The following is an 18,903-nucleotide window of genomic DNA, read 5'->3' on the forward strand; positions in this document are numbered from 1 at the left end:
TGGAGATTACTTTTTAACTTTTGGGATTAAACAGTGGACTTATCTTCACTCTTGTTTAACGAAACAAACAAGCACCCCCACCACAAAAACATGCACACACCTGCTGATTCTCCAGTCAGTGCCCTTGACCAAAGGCAATTGCTAAGATCTAGTTTTGGTCCCCCTGTACGAGGGTTAACCCACGGCCACTGTTTCCTCGGGATGGGTTAAATGCAGAATACCTGTTTCATTATATTGCACATGGTATGATATGTGATCAAATAAAGATTCTTATTCTTATTCTTCTGTTGGCTAATGTAAGCTCATGGCTTAAGTAATGTCTGTGAAAAAATATTGCATGAGTGAGGCGAATAAACACAAATCATCCCTGCAGTCAAACTTTGCTGGTGGTTAATACACTATTAAATCCACCACTGTACATTCATAAAGTAAAGTACATTTTTCCTCCATTCTACAGTCAAATACAGAATTACAGTTAATTACAGTGACAGCTCCACACTGACCGCTGCAGAGGTGAAGAAGCAAGAATGAAGATATATCCACTTTTTGATCACAAAAGTTTCCTCCAGAAGCTCAGGGTTCTGTCCACGGCTGTCTTCTCCAGAGCTCGCCAGCTCCAGCAGCTGTCTGCCGCTTAACACTAACAATGTTGTGTTAATACAAACACCAGCGTCTGTCTCTCAGCTCCTGTCTTTTAGTACAATCAACTGTACGGCCATATTATTTGTCCTATAACTGCATTACATTTATCCAGAAAGCACCAACACCACAAACACTGCCGAAAACAAGAGGGGCTTTGGGCTTTGTTCATGGCTAGCTATCACTCAATGCGGCCACCCTAAATTCCCCAATTATGACCATGAGTCCGAGGCAACACATTTAGAAAATCCCACATGAATGCTTCATTAATTGTAGTGAAATAAGACACACAGGTCACCTACATACACACCAATAGACACAACACAACAATAGACATATATTCAGACAACTAAATATATGAATGCTGGGTATAATAAAGAAAACAACCTGAGCATTTGTAACTGCAATATTAATGAATAACTATAAACGCTGACTTACAGATGTGAATGCCAGGAGTTCCTCTTCCGTCAGTTTGTGGATAGGGTTATTCCTCTGGAAGTCAACACTGCAAGACAACATTTGTGGTAAACAATATATACATTATGAAACAGTCTAAAGCTAAACTAGCGGCTCTGTAAGGTTGTAAGGCTGTTCGTGTTTAGCAGGCATAATGTTTACCATGTTCAGCATTAGTTTAGTGTATTGCCAACTTTTGCTTATTGCCACTAAACACAAACTACAGTTCTTACTGTAGTTGGAAATGTTTTAGCAGGTATTTATTCAAAAATCAGTGGATTCAACCAATTCAAACTGGTGGTGTTAGATCAGGGTATCAAAGTTTATCGAGTGAGAATTTTGTCTGTTTTTTCTTTATCAAACAAAGACACAGACAAGGAAACAATTGTCGGAGTTATTTTTCTATTTTCTAAAATAATGATCATATTTATTATTATATACTGCTATTGAACTGCTCGTGGGAAGAATGAACATGCAAGAGTCTGTCTGTTTTTGATTAAAGCTCTGTTTTTGTAGTTCACTTTCCTCTTTTTAGAGAACTCATTTATCAGACAGTTATCTCTAGTCTGTGTATCTCACTCGCACTCAAGTCACAGTCGCCCCGCTTGTCCGAATGCACAGATTTGATTGGCTAAGTAGCATTATGTGAAATGACTTATAATGCAAGTGGTGTGTGAGCTCTCCCTTGGCTGCTAACCCAGTGGCGTAAAAAAACTGCACCAGTTAAAATAGAAACACTGTCAAAATGGAATAATTCTCAATAATTTATCAGTTAAAGGTCTGGTTCCGGCTAGGATGGAGTGGGTCCAGACTTGTGGTCCTGCAATTAGTGAACTCTTCTCTAGATTATTGATAGCAATTAAGAAGTGTTAGGGCCACAACCACACATACAATATTCCATCAACATAGTTATATCTAATTGCTTCAAATATTTCTCTCTCTCTCTCTTTTCACCTTTGTCAGTGGAAGATTTCATAGTCGCTTCATTCACAAATGTATTAAACCATTCTTTGCTTTATTTATTGCATTTATTAATATTCATCCATGGCTGTATTAATCTAGTTGATGACCACATCTATTCATTATTTATTTGTATCTGTAATTGTTGTGTGTGTAGGCCTATTTATTGTACAGTCATAATTTTTCATACTGTATTTATTCCCTATTCGTTTGTTCAGTAGTAGTAGTAGTAGCTGCTCTCATGGATCTTAATGAAAAAACTACAGCACAATTAGGTGGCTATATAGGAGACGGCTGGGTTTCCACTCTACCACATAGACAAATGGGAGGGACATCCCATCTTGTTAAGCCTTCTTTGATTTGTTGTTGACCATCTTATTACAATTTGATTTAAAAAGCTGTGTAGAGCTGGGTGTAAATGAGATTTCAAGATATCTAAACCCCTACCGAGAACGCTGAAATGACTGTATATCATTTAGTTGACCCAGCCAGGTTCTAGATACGATCGATGCCTTGATCTACTTTTATTTAGCGTTGTACCCTTAGAATGGGCAATACAGTACGTATGCAGACAACAAAAAAGTGCAGGGACTTAAAAAAAAACCAGAGTTTTGTATAAATAGTAGTATGTCATCTGCAAATATATAATAATATAAAAGGCTTAATCCCTCCTTACCCAGTTTGGCATGTATCTGTGAATTCCGCCAGATAGCTTCCGCCTGGGGCAGAGCATAAAAAGAATTGGAGGTGTGTTTCCTGCCTTCCCCCTCTTTGGGGCTGAACATTTCTAATCAATGAGCCATTAACTCTGACTTTGGATTAAGGGTCCCAGATCCTACTGAAACAGAAATGAACTCTGAGGAAGAAGACTCACCAGATGCCCAGGATGACGGCCTGCTCCTCGGCACTGAGGTCAGGCAGCTCATATTGATCTGGCTCCGCTAAATTGATCTTATCCAGCACAGTGTCATCACCCAAACTGCAGTCCTGCATGGAATAAAACATGGCATCAGAATTTTTCAGACATACTGCAACCATAAACCATGGCATATGATACTACTTAGAGCTGCCAAGTAAGACTGCATATTTTTATGGATTCAGTATTATACTTTTTTGAAAAATTCTTTGCAGCCAAAACCTTTAAAAAGGAAAACTACAACTGTAAGACATACAATACTGAAACCCTCATGCAAGGTCCTGCTAATACCAAAGTTAAGTTAGCACCAGCGGACGGGACACCAAGCCTGCCAGCTAACTCTGCAAGCAAGAGGAACACGAAGGAAGTTAGTACAGAGCTACTAGCAAAGAACAACAGGAGTGACGGGTTTCCTCCAACTTCTCATCAGACACTGCACAACAAGGACTGTGCAGCATTGGGATCACACACTTTCCCAGCCTGGCTCATCAGCTAAGGAATACTCAGCGTCTTTCTCTTCAAAGACTGGTAATGTTGAAATGGACCCGATTAGCATTCAGCATAGCATGGCATGGCTAAGCACAGGACTGTTTAACTTTGGTCAGTGTTATGCATATAATGACTATCAAATTAGCCAACCTACCTACCTTGTCCTACGGACATAAAAACCTGGATGACCTGCAATTTCCTGCTACTGAACTCAGACAAAACAGAAGTTATGGTGCTGGGCCCTAAACTTCTTAGTTTACAAAAGCAAAAGCAGTAACAAAAGCAGATTGCCGATTAATTTATCTTGAATTTTTAACTTTAATTTGAGTTGAAAAGCTGGCAGTAGCTGTCTGTTTGACATCAAGACACAAGATCTGGAATCGTGTGATTTAGTGGATTACATCGTTGGAATCTGTTCTGTTTACAATGGACGACGCGCTGTTCTGTGGCTGAACTGGCCAGGATTACTTCTGTTGCACATCCCATAACATTGTTAAATGCCACTAATGTTTGTGCATATTCCCAGGGAAAGGAGGATCCTAAAGTGTGCGATTTCATTTCCATGAATGGATGGACAGTTACGTTACTGGATTATTTGAAAGAGAGAACGTCACATTGCTAAGTACAGTAACGTAACATAACATTAACAGAATGGTTTCTGTTCCTGCCTGCCTGGCTGTCTTCAGTGCCCTGTCCCTATCATGGACAAGGTGATGGTGTTGCATTACATATCCAAGACGAGATAAACTGAAAACGGGTCAGATGAGAGAGGTCTGGCTATGCCACACTTGTCAGCCTCAGGTAAAATCAGCTGTTCCAACGTTTAACGTCACCCTGGGACCACAAAGATTTAACGTAAGCCCATTTTTTCAAACTCTATCACCAGAGTAATGCATGGAAGGTGGAGAATTACTTTATGAAAAAAATATCTCTGATGTAACGTTAGTCTCTTCGTCTACACTGAAAAAGGTGACATTCATTAAAGTATGTAACGCAGGTAAGGCTGCTGTACATCTAACGTTAACGTACAGCAGTTACCCGTCTGTGTCAATTTGTTGACTTGAGATTAAGAGGGAGAGGGACATTAAGAGGATTTAGATATTTTCAGCAGAAGTGGCCCTCAAATGATGATGACTGACTCAGCGTATCCTCTAGGCAAAATGGATATGCACTCCCCGCGTGGTCGGTGGAAGCTGCGCAGCCATCGGCAACTATCGAGCCACATTCAGCCGATAACAACAGTTTGTAAAAGGTCCTATTGGCACCGATTAATTGGTCAACCTCTACTCTGGACAGCATTACTCCGGCCTCCAGCACCACAGTAAAGAACCTGCAAGTTATCTTTGATCAGGATTTGTCCTTTAAGTCCCACATAAAACACATTTCAAGGACTGACTTCATCCACCTTTGGAACATTGCAAAAATCCGAAACATCCTGTCTCATAAAGACGCAGAGAAATTAGTCCACGCTTTGGTTACCTCCAGGCTGGATTATGTAACTGACTTTTATCAGGCTGCCCCAACAAGTCTTTAAAGCCTCTCCAGCTGATCCAGAATGCTGCTGCACTGTGCACCTGCACGAACTAACATTAGAGATCATGTTACTCCTGTTTTAGCCTCTCTGCACTGGTTTCTGTAAAACCCAGGATAGAATTTAAAATCCTCCTCCTCACATACAAAGCCCTTAACGACCAGGAACTGGCATATCAAAAATACCTAATAGTTAACTAATTACCCCACTTGAACGCTGCACTCTCAGGATGCAGGGTTACTTGTGGTTCCTAGGGTCTCCAAAAGTAGAATGGGAGGCAGAGCCTTTAGCCATCAAGCTCCTCTCCTGTGGGACCATCTTCCAGTGTCTGTTCGGGAGGCAGACACCCTCTCTACGTTTAAAAGTAGACTTAAAAACTTTTTGATACAGCTCATAGCCAGGGCCTGCACAGGCTATTAGATATACTGCCATAGGTTTAGACTGCCAGGGGATTTCCCACGATGCACTGAGCTCCTCTCTCTTCCTCTCTATCTGTACACATTCATGTTTCAATAGTGCATGTTAGTAACTTGGCTTGTGGCTGTGGTCCTGCTTCACTCCTACCATCATTACCATCATCACAATTTTTTTTTATATTATTATTATTATTTTTAGACTATAGTCTTTCCACAGCTGCCCCCCCAACCTCCCCCTCTCTTTCTCCCTCTCTCTCCCTCCCCCAAACAGTTCAGTCAACTGAACCATAAAAGATTTAACGCGATTTAAAAAGAAAAAGAAAAAAAAGAACAACAACAACAACAACAACAACAAGAAAGAACAGAAGCTCATACCTTGGGCAGGCTGGCCAGAGGTGTGGGGGTGAGACTGGCCTGATCATCTGTCTGACCAGGCTGGTCCTGCTTTTTCTTGACCTCGAGAATGAGCTGAGCCAAGTACTTGTGCTGGAAACGGGTCCGTTTGCCAAGAGCACCTTGATTGACGAGATACCATCAGTTATGTTCAATCGACGTATCACCAAGGCTCGATCAATATGGGCTTATGAAAAGCACTATCAGATATGACAGCCACATTTTATGTCTGTCTGCATTTTCAACAAGGCACTAAATTATATGCTAACCCTTGATTGGAAGGGTGTACATAAGACTCACATGACACCTGTCATGAACATGAAGGATTCTTTATCAAAGTTTTTGACTGTTAAGTCAAGTTTATTTAAGTTTATTGGAATAAGATTTGATATTCTAACCACTACATCATCTTATCTTGTGTGGATGAGGCATGCATTTTTAGTTTATGTTCCATACTTTGGAAACTGAATGCATGTACACGTCTCTCTCTCCCCCTCACGCTTTGGGTCTATAGCACCCTGATGTCTGTGTGATACAGTCCGCATCACAAGGAATATAGTTAATGGCTAATAAATATGAAAATAAACAGATAAACAAAATAAATCCTCTTCATAGCCTGTTTTCCAGTAGGAAAGGGGAACACAACAGTTTTTAACACTAATTAAACACAGTTTAACACAACTTTGTTATCAATTGTTGGTTTTAATGATTATGAGGATTTGCAGCCTCAAAGTCATCAAAAATGACATTGTTTTAAAGCACTTTCTCCTTCTTCTTCACCACTCCACTTAGGGCAAGGAATAACTACCAAGGTGATTAAGGGAGTTTTACTTTAACTAGCTGTTAACTGCTGCTAACTATAGCCAACTGTTTTTAGTTAGTTAGCTCTGTCGTTCTTGGAGCTAGTGCTTCTATTAGACAGATCTCTGGGGTGTCAGGAGACAAACCAGGCAAAAAAACTACCATCATACTTTTAATCCTTGTTGTCAAGCTGGCCTCTGTCGGAGGCAGTGTTTGGTCCTACTGTCGTGGCCACCGTGTTTGTTACTACCAATCCATTCATAAGACTCCTTTATGTTGTTGGCGGGTGTCACATCATGGTTATGAGGGTACCATGTCAGTCTTATGCACAACTTATCAACTGAAGTGTTAACCATTAATTCTCTACAAAAACATGCTGCTGTACTTTACATACCCGTCACATTGATAGTCAGCCCTGAGAGCTCCTGGGCCCTCTGAATATGTTCCTTGGCTGGCTGGTACTCATAGTACGTCAGATTAGTGTAGACACACTCCAGGTGCAACTGTATCGCCAGGTTTCTCTGCTCCAAAAACAGAGACTGGCATTTCAGCACTGTGAAAGAGAAAAGAAAAGGACTCTTATTTACATCACTCCCCACATCTAGTAGCTGGACGTTTGTTTTGTTGTTTTTGTTTGAAAGAGATAAGAAAACAAAGAAATACATGTGGATGATCAGCAAGCTTATTAACCCAGTTAACTATGCTTAGGTTTTTCATTATTATCAACATGAAACACAGCCATAATAAACCTGCTCTACAGCTCTATTAATTGTTGTGTATGTAATATGATTTTAACTGTCTGTTTCTGAAAGGGCCACAAATACCTGTGTGTGTCTGACAGGACTTGATACACAAGCATGCTCCCAAATGTATTCCATAGTGTGCCACAATATATTCCAACTGGTATAATGGGCCTAATTCAAAGTTCCTTCATTGGTAATTCTCTACTTCCATCTTTGCAAAGTAAAGACATAAATAAATCTTTCATGAATCCTCTACCTTTATTTTTTGTGAGCATTAAGGACTTAAACAGTGTGTGTCAAGTCACACTGTTGGGGTCCTGTGCTTAGTTTCCATACAGAAGCAACAGGTGAAACCCACAGCTTCTGGGCCTCAATACATAGGATTATTATACACACAGTGTGGTCATATGGCAAATCAGGGAATAATATGACTTTTTTTTTGCCATGTAAAAAACTTGCTCTATTCTTGGTCGCACCACAGGAGGAGAAGCAGAAAGTAAAACATTGAATTTTTCAATTCAAAATTGTTTAAATGTATGGATACTACGTTTTAGGGAGATATTCTCTTCCAGGGGTAAATTGGGAACAAGGGGCAGACTGGGGAAACTACTTTTCTTATCTTTCCAATTAATGCACTATCTGACTCTGAAAATCCGCTCAAGGTTGAAGTCCAAAAAATCAAAGACATAGCAGCAGGTCCTCAGTCCAAAAGGTGTTTATTTCCAAAACAGAAAACATACATACGTGAGCTACCCCGGGGCAACTGAGATATCTCCCCGATTCTCCCCATTTTATACCCGTGGTCCAGGGTCCCCACGCCCCTATGGACCATCCTTTTACCTTTATTATAATCATGGGTTTGTCACTTACTGTATTATTCTCATTCTTGGATGTGCTCTTAAGGACCTACACGTCTTACTCAGGCCTCTTCTGTGGCCTTGGGTGAGCTGTGGCAGCACCTGTTGCTCATTTAAATGGTGCATCAAACATTGGTCTTTTATCAGCCTCAAGCTCAATTAGAGCACAGTTGGGACTGCAAGGGATATTCCAAAATCTAATCACATGCATGATCATGACCCAGTTTCATATTTGCCACTACAGCGTCAGGTGGTTTGGCTTAAGTTTAAACCGATCAAACTAATTTTCAAGGTTTTCCTCAACATGTTTGTATATACAGAAAGCATAAAATCTAAGTTGAACTATTTGACTTTGAATTATTACTATTTGGAGGCCAGGAGTCTTATCAAACGGGAAGTTTGGGGCACAGTGGACAATTCATACTTGAGTAAAAAATTCTTGTTTCATGGCAAAATATGAAAATTAACATCACTGCCACAGCGCAAGAACGTCTTCATATTGTACTGACCAGGTTTAAGATGGATTTGATTAACCCTGTAGGAGAAGTTTGTTTAAGGTTGGTATGAATCAAATTCACATCTCTACAGTCCTTTTAACTTCATTGTGGCAGAAGAAGCAACATCCTGCTTATTCAGGAACACATAAAAAGGCTACACGTACGAAATTCGTTAGGTTATTATAGAGATCAGCTCTATGTGTGATTAGAAAAGAGCAGTGGAGCAGAGTTGACCAGAGATATATGACATATTTACATTTTGTTTTTGTAATGTGTCTGTACTGAGGTGGGTCACACAGATACTGGTGTTGAAACATGCAGCATTAATATTGTAGACTGTTTTAGTCTGACTTTCTAAATACAAGGGGAAATTAAATGATGCATGTGCAGCATATATAGATCACTGAGGATGCCATACATTGAGATGCATCAAGACGCACCGAGAATCGTTTTGCGTTCAAATCGTTTATGACAGAAATGCAGTCAAATTGAATTGTGAGGCCAGTGAAGATTCACACCTCTAATAAACCCAAGCAGATTCTGTGTATTTTGTGTTGACAACAGTTTGTTGAATTTCAATGCTGAAAGTGCAACACAGAAAAAAACATTTGTGCATAAAGTAATTTCTTGCCTAGCAATTATTAACATTAATTATACAATAATGAGGCTTTTGGACCTGACACTCACCATGAAAAAACAAACCCACACCAAATATACACAAACACAAATGTATGTGTACAAGGACATCAACATTATAGTGCTCACAAACCTTTGTCCATGCTGCTGTGGGCCAGGTCTAGGAGCTGCTGAGAACAGGCCTCCAGGATTTGCTGGTGCAGGTTAATGTAGCGCAGGATCCACCAGGGCAGCAGCTGAAAATACAAAACAAAAAAACAGAAGAAACAAACACAGAATGTAAGAATAAATTACAAAACTTTACAGTTTATAAAAGAAATCAAAATGAATGAAGCCGAGAAAACTTTAAAAAAAGCAGAAAGTCTTACCTGGAGGCTTTCCATCTCGAAGGAGCACTTGGTAAGAATAACCCTGGCCAGGAGGAGGAGGAAGGGGTTGGCAACCAGGCTGTACACTGACTCACCATCCAGGAGCAGGCTGGAGTGTAAAGCCTCAACCAGGGTCTGCTGCTGCAAGCGAAAGATATGCACATTTTAGTTAAGTCATTGCAACTGAAATGAAAAGGTTTCAGTGGCGCTGACTTAACCTTGAACATACCTTAGGTGTTACAGTGTAAGACCTCGAGTCATAAAAAAAATATCATACATACACACACACACGTGCATACACAGTGTCTATATATACATAGAGTTGTGGTCAAAACCACTACACTTACGTCTACTTGTAAAGAACATGTTCATGTCCAAGTATCATGGACAAGCCCTTTTTTTTCTATAATTTAATTCAAAAAGGTGAAACTTTCATATATTCTAGATTTATTTACGTAAAGTGAAATATTTCAAGCCTTTTTTTTGTTTAAATTTTGACTATTACAGCTTACAGCTCATCAAAATCAAAACTCCAGTACCTCAAAATATTAGAATGAATTACTGCATAAATGCAGCGTGGCACTGAGGCCATCAGTCTGTGGCACTGCTGAGTGTTATGGAAGCCCAGGTTGCTTTGATAGCAGCCCTCAGCTCATCTGTGTTGATGGGTCTGGTGTCTCTGAGCTTCCTCTTGACAATACCCCATAGTCTCTCTGTGTGGGGTTCAGGTATGGCTAGCTGGCTAGCCGGTCAAGCACAGTAATACCATGGTCAGCAAACCAGTTACTTGTAGTTTTGGCAGTGGGGACAGGTGCCAAGTCCTCCTCGCAAAGGAAATCAGCATGTCCATACTGTATGGAGATGCCGATTTCCTTTTCCAGCACGACTAGTAACTGGTTTGCTGACCATGGTATTTCTGTGATTGATTGGCCAGCAACCCGTCTGGCAAGTGAATTCTCTTTCACACCATGTACTCATCACACACTCAAATATACACAGGGAACCCTGTTGAAACACCTTCCTCATGGACCTGCAGTTCAAAGAGTCTGGTGGATAAGACTGTAACCATGGATCTGCCTGCATACAGCAGTGACCTGAACAACAATGCTTCTTCCTTTTCAGCAAACTGAAATAAAGTCAAAGTCATTGTTTTATTAATCTGAAATTATGCTACAATGGACCATGCCAATGTTTAACTAACCTATGATGATACATAAAACACAGGCAGGAGAGAGTGATGAGATGGTATCATACCTGAGAGGAGAGCAGGGCTGGGGGCAGCAGGTCCGAGACATGAATGGAGACCGGAGGACCAGTCCAGTTACTCTGGGCAAACATGTGGAGGCAAGAGACAGCGAGGGCCAATACTACAAGCTCCCTGCAGCAAGAGAGACGACACACACTGGACTTAGCGGCAGAGACACCCCAGAGAGAGGCTGATAAAGAATTCAGAAAAACATTCGATTCTAAAACAAAGATGCCCACACAAATTTCCAAAAAGGCACAGGGACCACCTCCTACTTCAATCTGTGAGCAGTTAGAGGGTTATTTTATTTTATCTATGTATTTTTTTTTAAATTGGGCACTAACCAGCAACATGCTTTGCTGCCTTTCTATTAGGCTGAGGCCGGATCCACACCAAATCCGGCGTTGCGGTAATTAGCCGTAGGTGGTGCAGTGTGGGAGTGTCACTCCATGGCCCATTTGTGTGAGGTGTTGTGAACTTTAACCCCCACCGATCAGTTTGCCGAAAGGAGAAGCTGCTATGTTGTTATGCTATTAGCATGTAGGTCTTAGTAGTGATTGTTTAACCACATCGACGGGTTAAAATAACAGTAAACAACCAGGACACGAATCATATTGTTACAGTGGGTTTTAAACTGGGGCACAAAGACCAATTTGTGGTGTGATTGTGTTCCCTCTGTAGCATTTAGCCATGCTAAATAGTTGGCGTCCAGAGTTGAAACAAAATGGGTTTTAAACTGGTGCACAAGGCCAAACTGACCATTCATGGTTCATTGAGGTTGCCATCATAAGAAGAACACAACTCTTTTGCAATAGGCGCTGCACAACTCCAGCTTCTTTTAAGCATTTTCTCTGACTCTGATAAACTCTGAATAGGCAATTTTTGGTCAAGTGTTGGAGCAGGATCCAGGTTCTTCTGGCACATTTTCTGGACTCCTCTGACACAACAGTTCACAGGGAAGTGTGAATTGTTCTAACAAAAGAACAGGACTGCAGGACCTCGGGCCCCCAGGGTGCTGTGGCCTGTGCAAAAGGAATTTGTGTGACCATCCCCTGCATGCTAGCTCACACTGCAGCCTCTCTCATCCTCCAAGAAAAGAGGAAAAGACAAGTCTTGAAACAAAACAGTTCAACCTTAATTCCAGCTTCATTTTGCTGTACCACTGATTCAAATATGCCAATGTATCAATGCATTCTGTAAATTTGAACCTTATCATAGTGACAGACGCAGGTCCAGCAGGGCCTGCCACACCTGGAGCAACATGCTGACATCATCAGACTTGGTCAGGTACAACATGCTTTCTCAGGTTGAATATGGTTAATGTTTACAGGTTTAAGAAAGTGTCGTCTAATAGAAAGTACTAGACTCAACCTAGGATTACCTTTTTGGTGTCATGAGTAAATTCAAATGTTCTCCATAGGCTAACACTCTGATTGAATGATGCTTTTAGGTCTTCTTCTACGCAGATTTCCATGTTGTTGTTTCTGTGTTCATGAACACAGCTCCACTTCTATCTACATCTACCTAGTCCAAAACCCACACCTTTTTGTTCATCGTCTCGTCATTGTAGTTTAGTTTCTTGTGGTTTGTCAATTGTCTGGTCTTTATCTGTAGCGTAATAACAAACGTTTTACTATAAAGTAGTTTGTGGTTTCTGTACATTTTACAGTTCAGTCACTAAATGCATTCCAATTTTGCTTTACTTGAATTACAGTTAATTTTTCAATTTATTTCCCCTGAATTTTTTGTGATAACATACCCACTCTTGCCTGGTCAGCAAGAGGGATTAACAATAGCTTTTATTAAAACCATATTAATACTAATATTCTGAGCTTAAATCTTAATGCCAGTAGACATAGCTAAATGTGAGTTTAGGGCCAAACTCTAGTTGATTTGATATCTAGTGTCCTTCCTTGCCATTTTACCTGTTGGTCTGGTCATTGTTGGCGCCAGAAGTCAGGTACAGCAGGACCCGTCTTTCCAGGTAGGCATCAATGTCTTCCCCCTCACTGCAGCTGCCATCTCCAGTGAGCAGATCTACCACCAGGTGGCTCTGCAGAACCGCCTCAAAGTTTCCCGCCATCAAGGACTCCAACAGAGAGCTCACCTCTGGATAAACACAGGACAAAACTCAGGTACTTGTTTTGGAAATGTGACCGCATCCAAAACTCACAGTACGATATATATGGTCCACAGTACAATATTTATCACTATATTAAAAAAAAGAAAAGAAAAAATGACTTGAACAATGTCCTTTGATAATAAATATGATGTGTACAGCATTTATTATTTGTATACAGTTTGTTTTTACTTTACTTTTTACTCCAGGTAGAAAGGTCCTTCTGTTTCGTTCTTTAGTAAAATAAAAGTATCTGGGCATGACCTACGCATGTGTAACAAGTAGCCTATAGTAGACTATGTACAACTGCAAAACAATACAGCAATCCCTCCCACCCTCTGGTTGAACAGCAGGAGTATCAGGCCCACCAATATCTCTGTCAGTGTAACTGACACATTATCATTTCTGACTGTACTGATTGTTCAGTGGCTGTCAGGTGATAATGGCATTGTGTTTTTTCATGGATATTTTATGTACACAAACAGCCAGCGGTGGAGCTGATGCAGCAGATTGTGAGCTGTGAGCTGACAGGACAGGTGGCGGCGCAGCGGCAAGGCAACAAGCCCTGCAGACACCCGGTCTGCTTGCTAGACCTAACAAGCCTAGAGTCACTCTTGCAGTGAAAAGCGGCTCCAGAGAATGAGTGAAGAGGACAGAGTGTTACTCTGAGTGTGTTCGTACTGATTTCCCTTGTTAGATCCATGAATTTAACAAGCAAAATAGCCACATGATATGTTGGTAATATCGTCACAGTTGCACGACAGTATCGCAGCATTTTTTATGGCAAAATTCGGTATATGGTTACATCCCCAACATACAGCTTAAATTTCTGTTTGTAGTTACAGATGCTGTATATTGAATTTTGAACGAGCTATGTTGTGACCTGAAGTACAAGAAAGCTAAAATAATGATAGGGACATAGAGAGAAAAAGTCCCTATCATTATTCATTACTCTCTCAATCTAACGAGCCCAGAGACACTGCAGCGGCCACAGCCATAGTGGCGGTGTGTTTACCGGCAGGGTAACTTCGGCTCACAGTCCACTGTTTTAACTCTACTGCTGGATGTTTGTTTCGACAAACCAACTGTGAGAAAAACACAACGTCAACCCCTTAACACCAGACAACCACTGAACATACAGTAAGGAAATAATCGTGTGACAGTTCTCTCCTCCGAGTGAGATTTCTGTGGAACAGGTAGTCTGCTGGACAACAAGATGGAGGGAGATCAGCGGGACAAGCAGCCGGGTGCGTCTTCTCAGCTGTCCTCCTGTGCCAGAGCCCACTGGGTGCCCTGGTTGTCCAAAACAAGTAATTTGGCTAAAAGTCTAATGCAAAGACATTTTCAGTTACACAAAAACTCAGGGTAGGAAACACATTAAAACAACAGTTACAGCCGCAGCTTTGAACAAACAACCAGCCTGCCTGCTGCAGTCACACTGTCTTTTACCAACTACTACCAAAGTGGCCTGCACCAAGCTTAGTGAGAGATTCATGGAGGATCACATCAGGGCAATAACTATGTTCACATAGACATGAGACACAAATCAGTCTCTTCTGGGTCATTGTGCTGCTAAAGAGTCTGTAATGACAACATGTTCTAACTCCTTCTGCCCTCTGTGCAGGAAATGAGGCAGATAGAGATGTTTGTCCACAGTGATTATCACCAAGATGTTACAGTGACCTCGTTCCACTGATCACTAATGAGACAGCTCTTCTTTATACGGTGCTGCACAGAAGAATCACACTTACACTATCGTTTTATTCTAAAGGGCGTGTATACTTAACTTAAAGAAATATTAAGCCTTTGTATCTGTTCAACATTGAATCTATGGAACATTTTGCTCTTCCTTCCCGGTACAAGCACTACATTTTTAATTAAATAGGCTGTCCAAGTGTCCATAGTTGTCACTTATCTGCTGTAGAATTCTAGTTAATGTTCCTCCTTTTGTTGGCACTGACATTATGTCAGAAGAGTGTGACTCACATTAAAATGAATAGATTTACACTACACTGCTGGCGCCGGCCCTCAGCACAACCATCATTCTCTAAGGCACTCAGCAGACAACATAGCTTGCTTGATGGTGTTAATATCTATGTTGTGAAATGATAAAAACGGATGCTAGTGTCCCACCTGCGGTACTGAAACTGTTCTGTTTCCATTCCGTTGCCTCGCTTGCTGTTAAAAAGCCTCGGAGGATGGAGATCTCAACGTCCAGCGGCATCCCGCCTGTGCTGCCTGTCAACCCGCAGAATGAGCTGCTGCCGTCGGTCAGGACGCTCCTGATCAACCCGCCGAGCGATCGCTTCAGTTAGAAACCAAGTCGGTGTATTAGAATCTCATGTCACACGTTTTCTTCCACCCATGTGTTGTAAGATGCATCAGTAAGCAGCCATGAGAGATGCGCATTGCATTGTGGGAAAACTTACCAACAAGCTTCTTCTTCTTCTGTCGAATTACTGGCAGATCGCAAACAACTTTCAGGTGCATGTCGCCACCCACTGTCCAACACTGTACCAGCATGTCATTTTACCCTCGGTTTAGATTCTCCCCCAGCCTGTAGTCTGAGACACAGTGCTCTCCTGCTGACTGTGATCCTCTCTCTCTCCTCCTGCTCAGTGTCCCCATCACATCCCACTGACATCACTGACATCACTCACTCCTCTTCTGTCTGTCTGTCTGTCTGTCTGTCTGTCTCACTAAAGAAACAGGATGAAGTGAACAGACCAGAGGGAGACTGAACATGGCTGCTCCGCTATCACTGAGGAGTCTGAAGGAGAGATGCAGCATCTGATATGATGATCTCTGGAGTGAACAGGGAAGGAAATTCTTCACATTTCTCAGGGGTGGCATCTAAAGTCAAATCCCCAGAACTTACAAATATTCAATAGGACCTCCACAGGTGTCAATTAAAATAGTAACTAAAGCCTTCTTCAACTAATTTAAGATTTTAATATTTGTTACCATCCACATGAATATATTCAAATGGTTTAGCTTTTGTAATAATGGATTATTATAATCATATTGAATTAATTATCTTAATTAAAAAACTAAAGCTAAAAATGAGAATGTTTTCTTAATAATAATAAAAACTCATTCACACGCACACACATCATTTAATGTCATGGAAACAGAATGATAGGTCGCATATAAAAAGCTGCAGATTTGTCAGATCTCTCCCTTTCACTTGGCTTTTGGCAGAGTTGCCCTGTTGCAAACCAAAACTGTGATGATTCAACATCTCTGAGAACACAGAAATCTACTGACAAAGGACTGAATCAGCGGATTTACTGTGGGATCTGAAGACGTTAAAATGGCCCTCAGTAGACCACTGATCATCGAGAGACACCTGCTGATGGGGGGGCTGAGAAAATGTGGTTGTATTAACTGTGTTTTCCAAATATACTCAGGCCATTCCCACCAAAGATGAGTGAGCCAGTACAGTAGCAGATGTCCTGGTGAAGCACTACTTCCATTTGTTTGCCCCTCCTGACCACATTCATTCGGCCCAGGGGAGACATTTTGAGAGTTACTCAGTTATGCAAGGTCTATAAGATCCTACTACACATACCATCCTCAGGGTAATGGTTAGTGTGAGTGATTTTATTGTACACTACATGATTTGTTGAGCACACTGCCCCGTGACCAGAAGAGATACTGGCCACAACACCTTCCTCAGGTAACCTATGCATATAATTACAGAGACCAGAAGCAAGAGGATCAAGTGAGGCATCCATCTTTAAATCAGGGAGACATTGTGTATGGCTGGAACCATGGAGTGGAGGGCCAGAATAAGACCCAGGATGTTTGGGCCCCAACCCCTTACAGAGTGGTACAGTTCCCCCCAGAACGCAGCGCCGTCTACTCCATCACCCCTGCAGTTCAGGATGGGCCAGTATGGAAAGTGCATCGCAATGAGTTGAGAGGCGTGCCCGCAGCTGGATTAAGGATAAATATAGGCCAGGATTAAGTAGAAGAGCAGGTGGATAATGGAAAAAATGGGGAAAGAGTCTAACTCCCATCTGCCACGATCTGTAGAACCAAAGTATGATGCATTAATATAATGAATTAAGTACTCTCAGGGGTTAAAGTTTCTTCAGTTGCTTTATTTTTTTTCTTGAGTCAGTGTTTCATTGAGGCACTGATGCATTTTGAGGGGTTGATATGTGGCAGGTGGCACTGAGGGAGAAGAGGGGAGGTGCACCACTTACTGGGGTCTACAGGATATAGTTCTACCTGTAACACAGGTTGCGACGTTTGGTTCAGGCCAGTGCAGGTGCACACCTTATTCCATGCTGTCGCACAGGGAAGACACCAAGGCCAGAAACAACTGGCTTAAGACTGTTTAATGTGTGTATTGTTGTGTGCTGTCAGGTTTTAATGTGTGTGGCATTTGTTGTTTTCATGTATTTCAGACATGCTTCCCTGCTGGGTGGAAGGCAGCTGGCAGTCTTTGCCAGGTATTTTAAAGTTAGTTTATGTTTTGTTTATTTAACATTATTCAGAGTATTTTAATGTTTGGATCCCAGTTAGTTGGTCAGGGCAGGCTAAAGGTGTGTCGTGATGTTTATGGTTTGCAGTGAATCACGTGTGTAACCTTTTGCAGTGTTTTGAATAGATTTGCGTGTAAGACTTAATAATTAATTAATTGCAGTGGGTACTGGTGTGTTGTGAACACACTCGGCAGCCAACAGTGAGGAGGTTAAAGTACGTGAGCATAAGTTTTTAAACCTTCTGTAATAAACTTGTTTAATATCTGCCTACCTGATTCATCAGTCCTTATGCTAGTGACCAGGGCCATGAATATCTGTTATTATTATTATCCTTTCCTGACTGTTGTTTTCAATGTTTGTCTGGTGTTTGAATTGTGCTTGGGTTTTTTCTCATGGTGTGTTCGTAAAAACAACCAGCCAGCGGCAGAGCTGATGCAGGGGATTATGAGCCAGTTGCCCTGCCACCACAGTGAACAGGCTGGACGGCAGAGGTGGGCTGCCCTACCGCTGCTCTGCCATCCGGCCTGTCCGCTCTATCCAACGAGCCTCTAGACACTGCAGTTGCAGCGAGAAAGAGGCTCTGGATGACTTGCGGTAAAAGTAAGATGTGATTGCCCCTGAGAGGACCAGCAGAAGACCAGGAGAAGGGCCTAAAAGGTCAGCATGGTTGTCTGCAAAGTGAGCAAAGTTCATAAACCACCGTAAAAAGAGCAGTTTATGAGCCAGACCTATTGTGTAAGTCAATAAAGCCATAATAAATAACTTCTGGGGCACATTATTTGCAGAAATTAAAGCAACACTAGGTAGTTTTTCGACCTTAAAATAATGTTTCTAAACTCAGTTAAGTGGTAGAACAGTTAATAGGATGAACGGTGACGCCTCTGCAGCCTGAGGGGGGTCGCTAACTACTGACTAACTTACTAAAACACTATGAACGTCTTGAAAAGTTGCAGATTCCTTAGTTCATGCAGATAATCAACGTAATTGTTGAACAGTGTGATCGGGAGGTAACGTTAGCATGCTACTTAGGCTACTGTTGTCATACCGAGTTGGTTGTAGGTATTACGCCAAACACAACGTCACAACTTGCGATTGTATTTAGTAACTCCCGAAAACGTAGTTATATTTTCAGACGTTACTAAACACATTCACGCCCAAGCGTCGTGTTTTGGAAGTAACTTAGTCGGTGCAATCACTACAACCAACTCGGTATGAGAATAATTCTAGCATGCTAATGTGCTGTGCAGCCTATATGCTAACAAACTACCAACTGCTATCTCTAGCAATCTAGCTTGTTGTTGGCACTCGATTGAGGTTTCATGTTTTTGATGTTTCCAAACGTG

The 18,903-nt window shown here is 41.5% G+C and overlaps 1 protein-coding gene across 2 annotated transcripts in view; it reads right to left on the bottom strand.

Annotated features, from left to right (window-relative positions):
* ttc27 (tetratricopeptide repeat domain 27) overlaps positions 1 to 15,640 on the bottom strand; it is a 32,841-nt gene extending 17,201 nt beyond the window's left edge. Inside the window, exons 1-10 of one of the 2 annotated variants that reach the window (XM_084376214.1) lie at positions 15,497 to 15,640; positions 15,201 to 15,372; positions 12,874 to 13,057; positions 10,957 to 11,080; positions 9,703 to 9,843; positions 9,468 to 9,570; positions 6,996 to 7,154; positions 5,783 to 5,922; positions 2,930 to 3,042; positions 1,078 to 1,144 (exon numbers count right to left, since the gene is read on the bottom strand). In XM_084376214.1, the coding sequence (XP_084232340.1) occupies positions 1,078 to 1,144; positions 2,930 to 3,042; positions 5,783 to 5,922; positions 6,996 to 7,154; positions 9,468 to 9,570; positions 9,703 to 9,843; positions 10,957 to 11,080; positions 12,874 to 13,057; positions 15,201 to 15,291 (1,122 nt within the window). In that variant the 5' untranslated portion in view covers positions 15,292 to 15,372; positions 15,497 to 15,640. Of the gene's footprint in view, positions 1 to 1,077; positions 1,145 to 2,929; positions 3,043 to 5,782; positions 5,923 to 6,995; positions 7,155 to 9,467; positions 9,571 to 9,702; positions 9,844 to 10,956; positions 11,081 to 12,873; positions 13,058 to 15,200; positions 15,461 to 15,496 lie in introns of those variants that run through there. The other variant, XM_084376215.1, reaches the window with a different exon arrangement.
* Positions 15,641 to 18,903: the final 3,263 nt, after the last annotated feature.

Source organism: Pagrus pagrus (assembly GCF_965226575.1).
Source record: "Pagrus pagrus genome assembly, chromosome: 15".
Taxonomy (NCBI): domain Eukaryota; kingdom Metazoa; phylum Chordata; class Actinopteri; order Spariformes; family Sparidae; genus Pagrus; species Pagrus pagrus.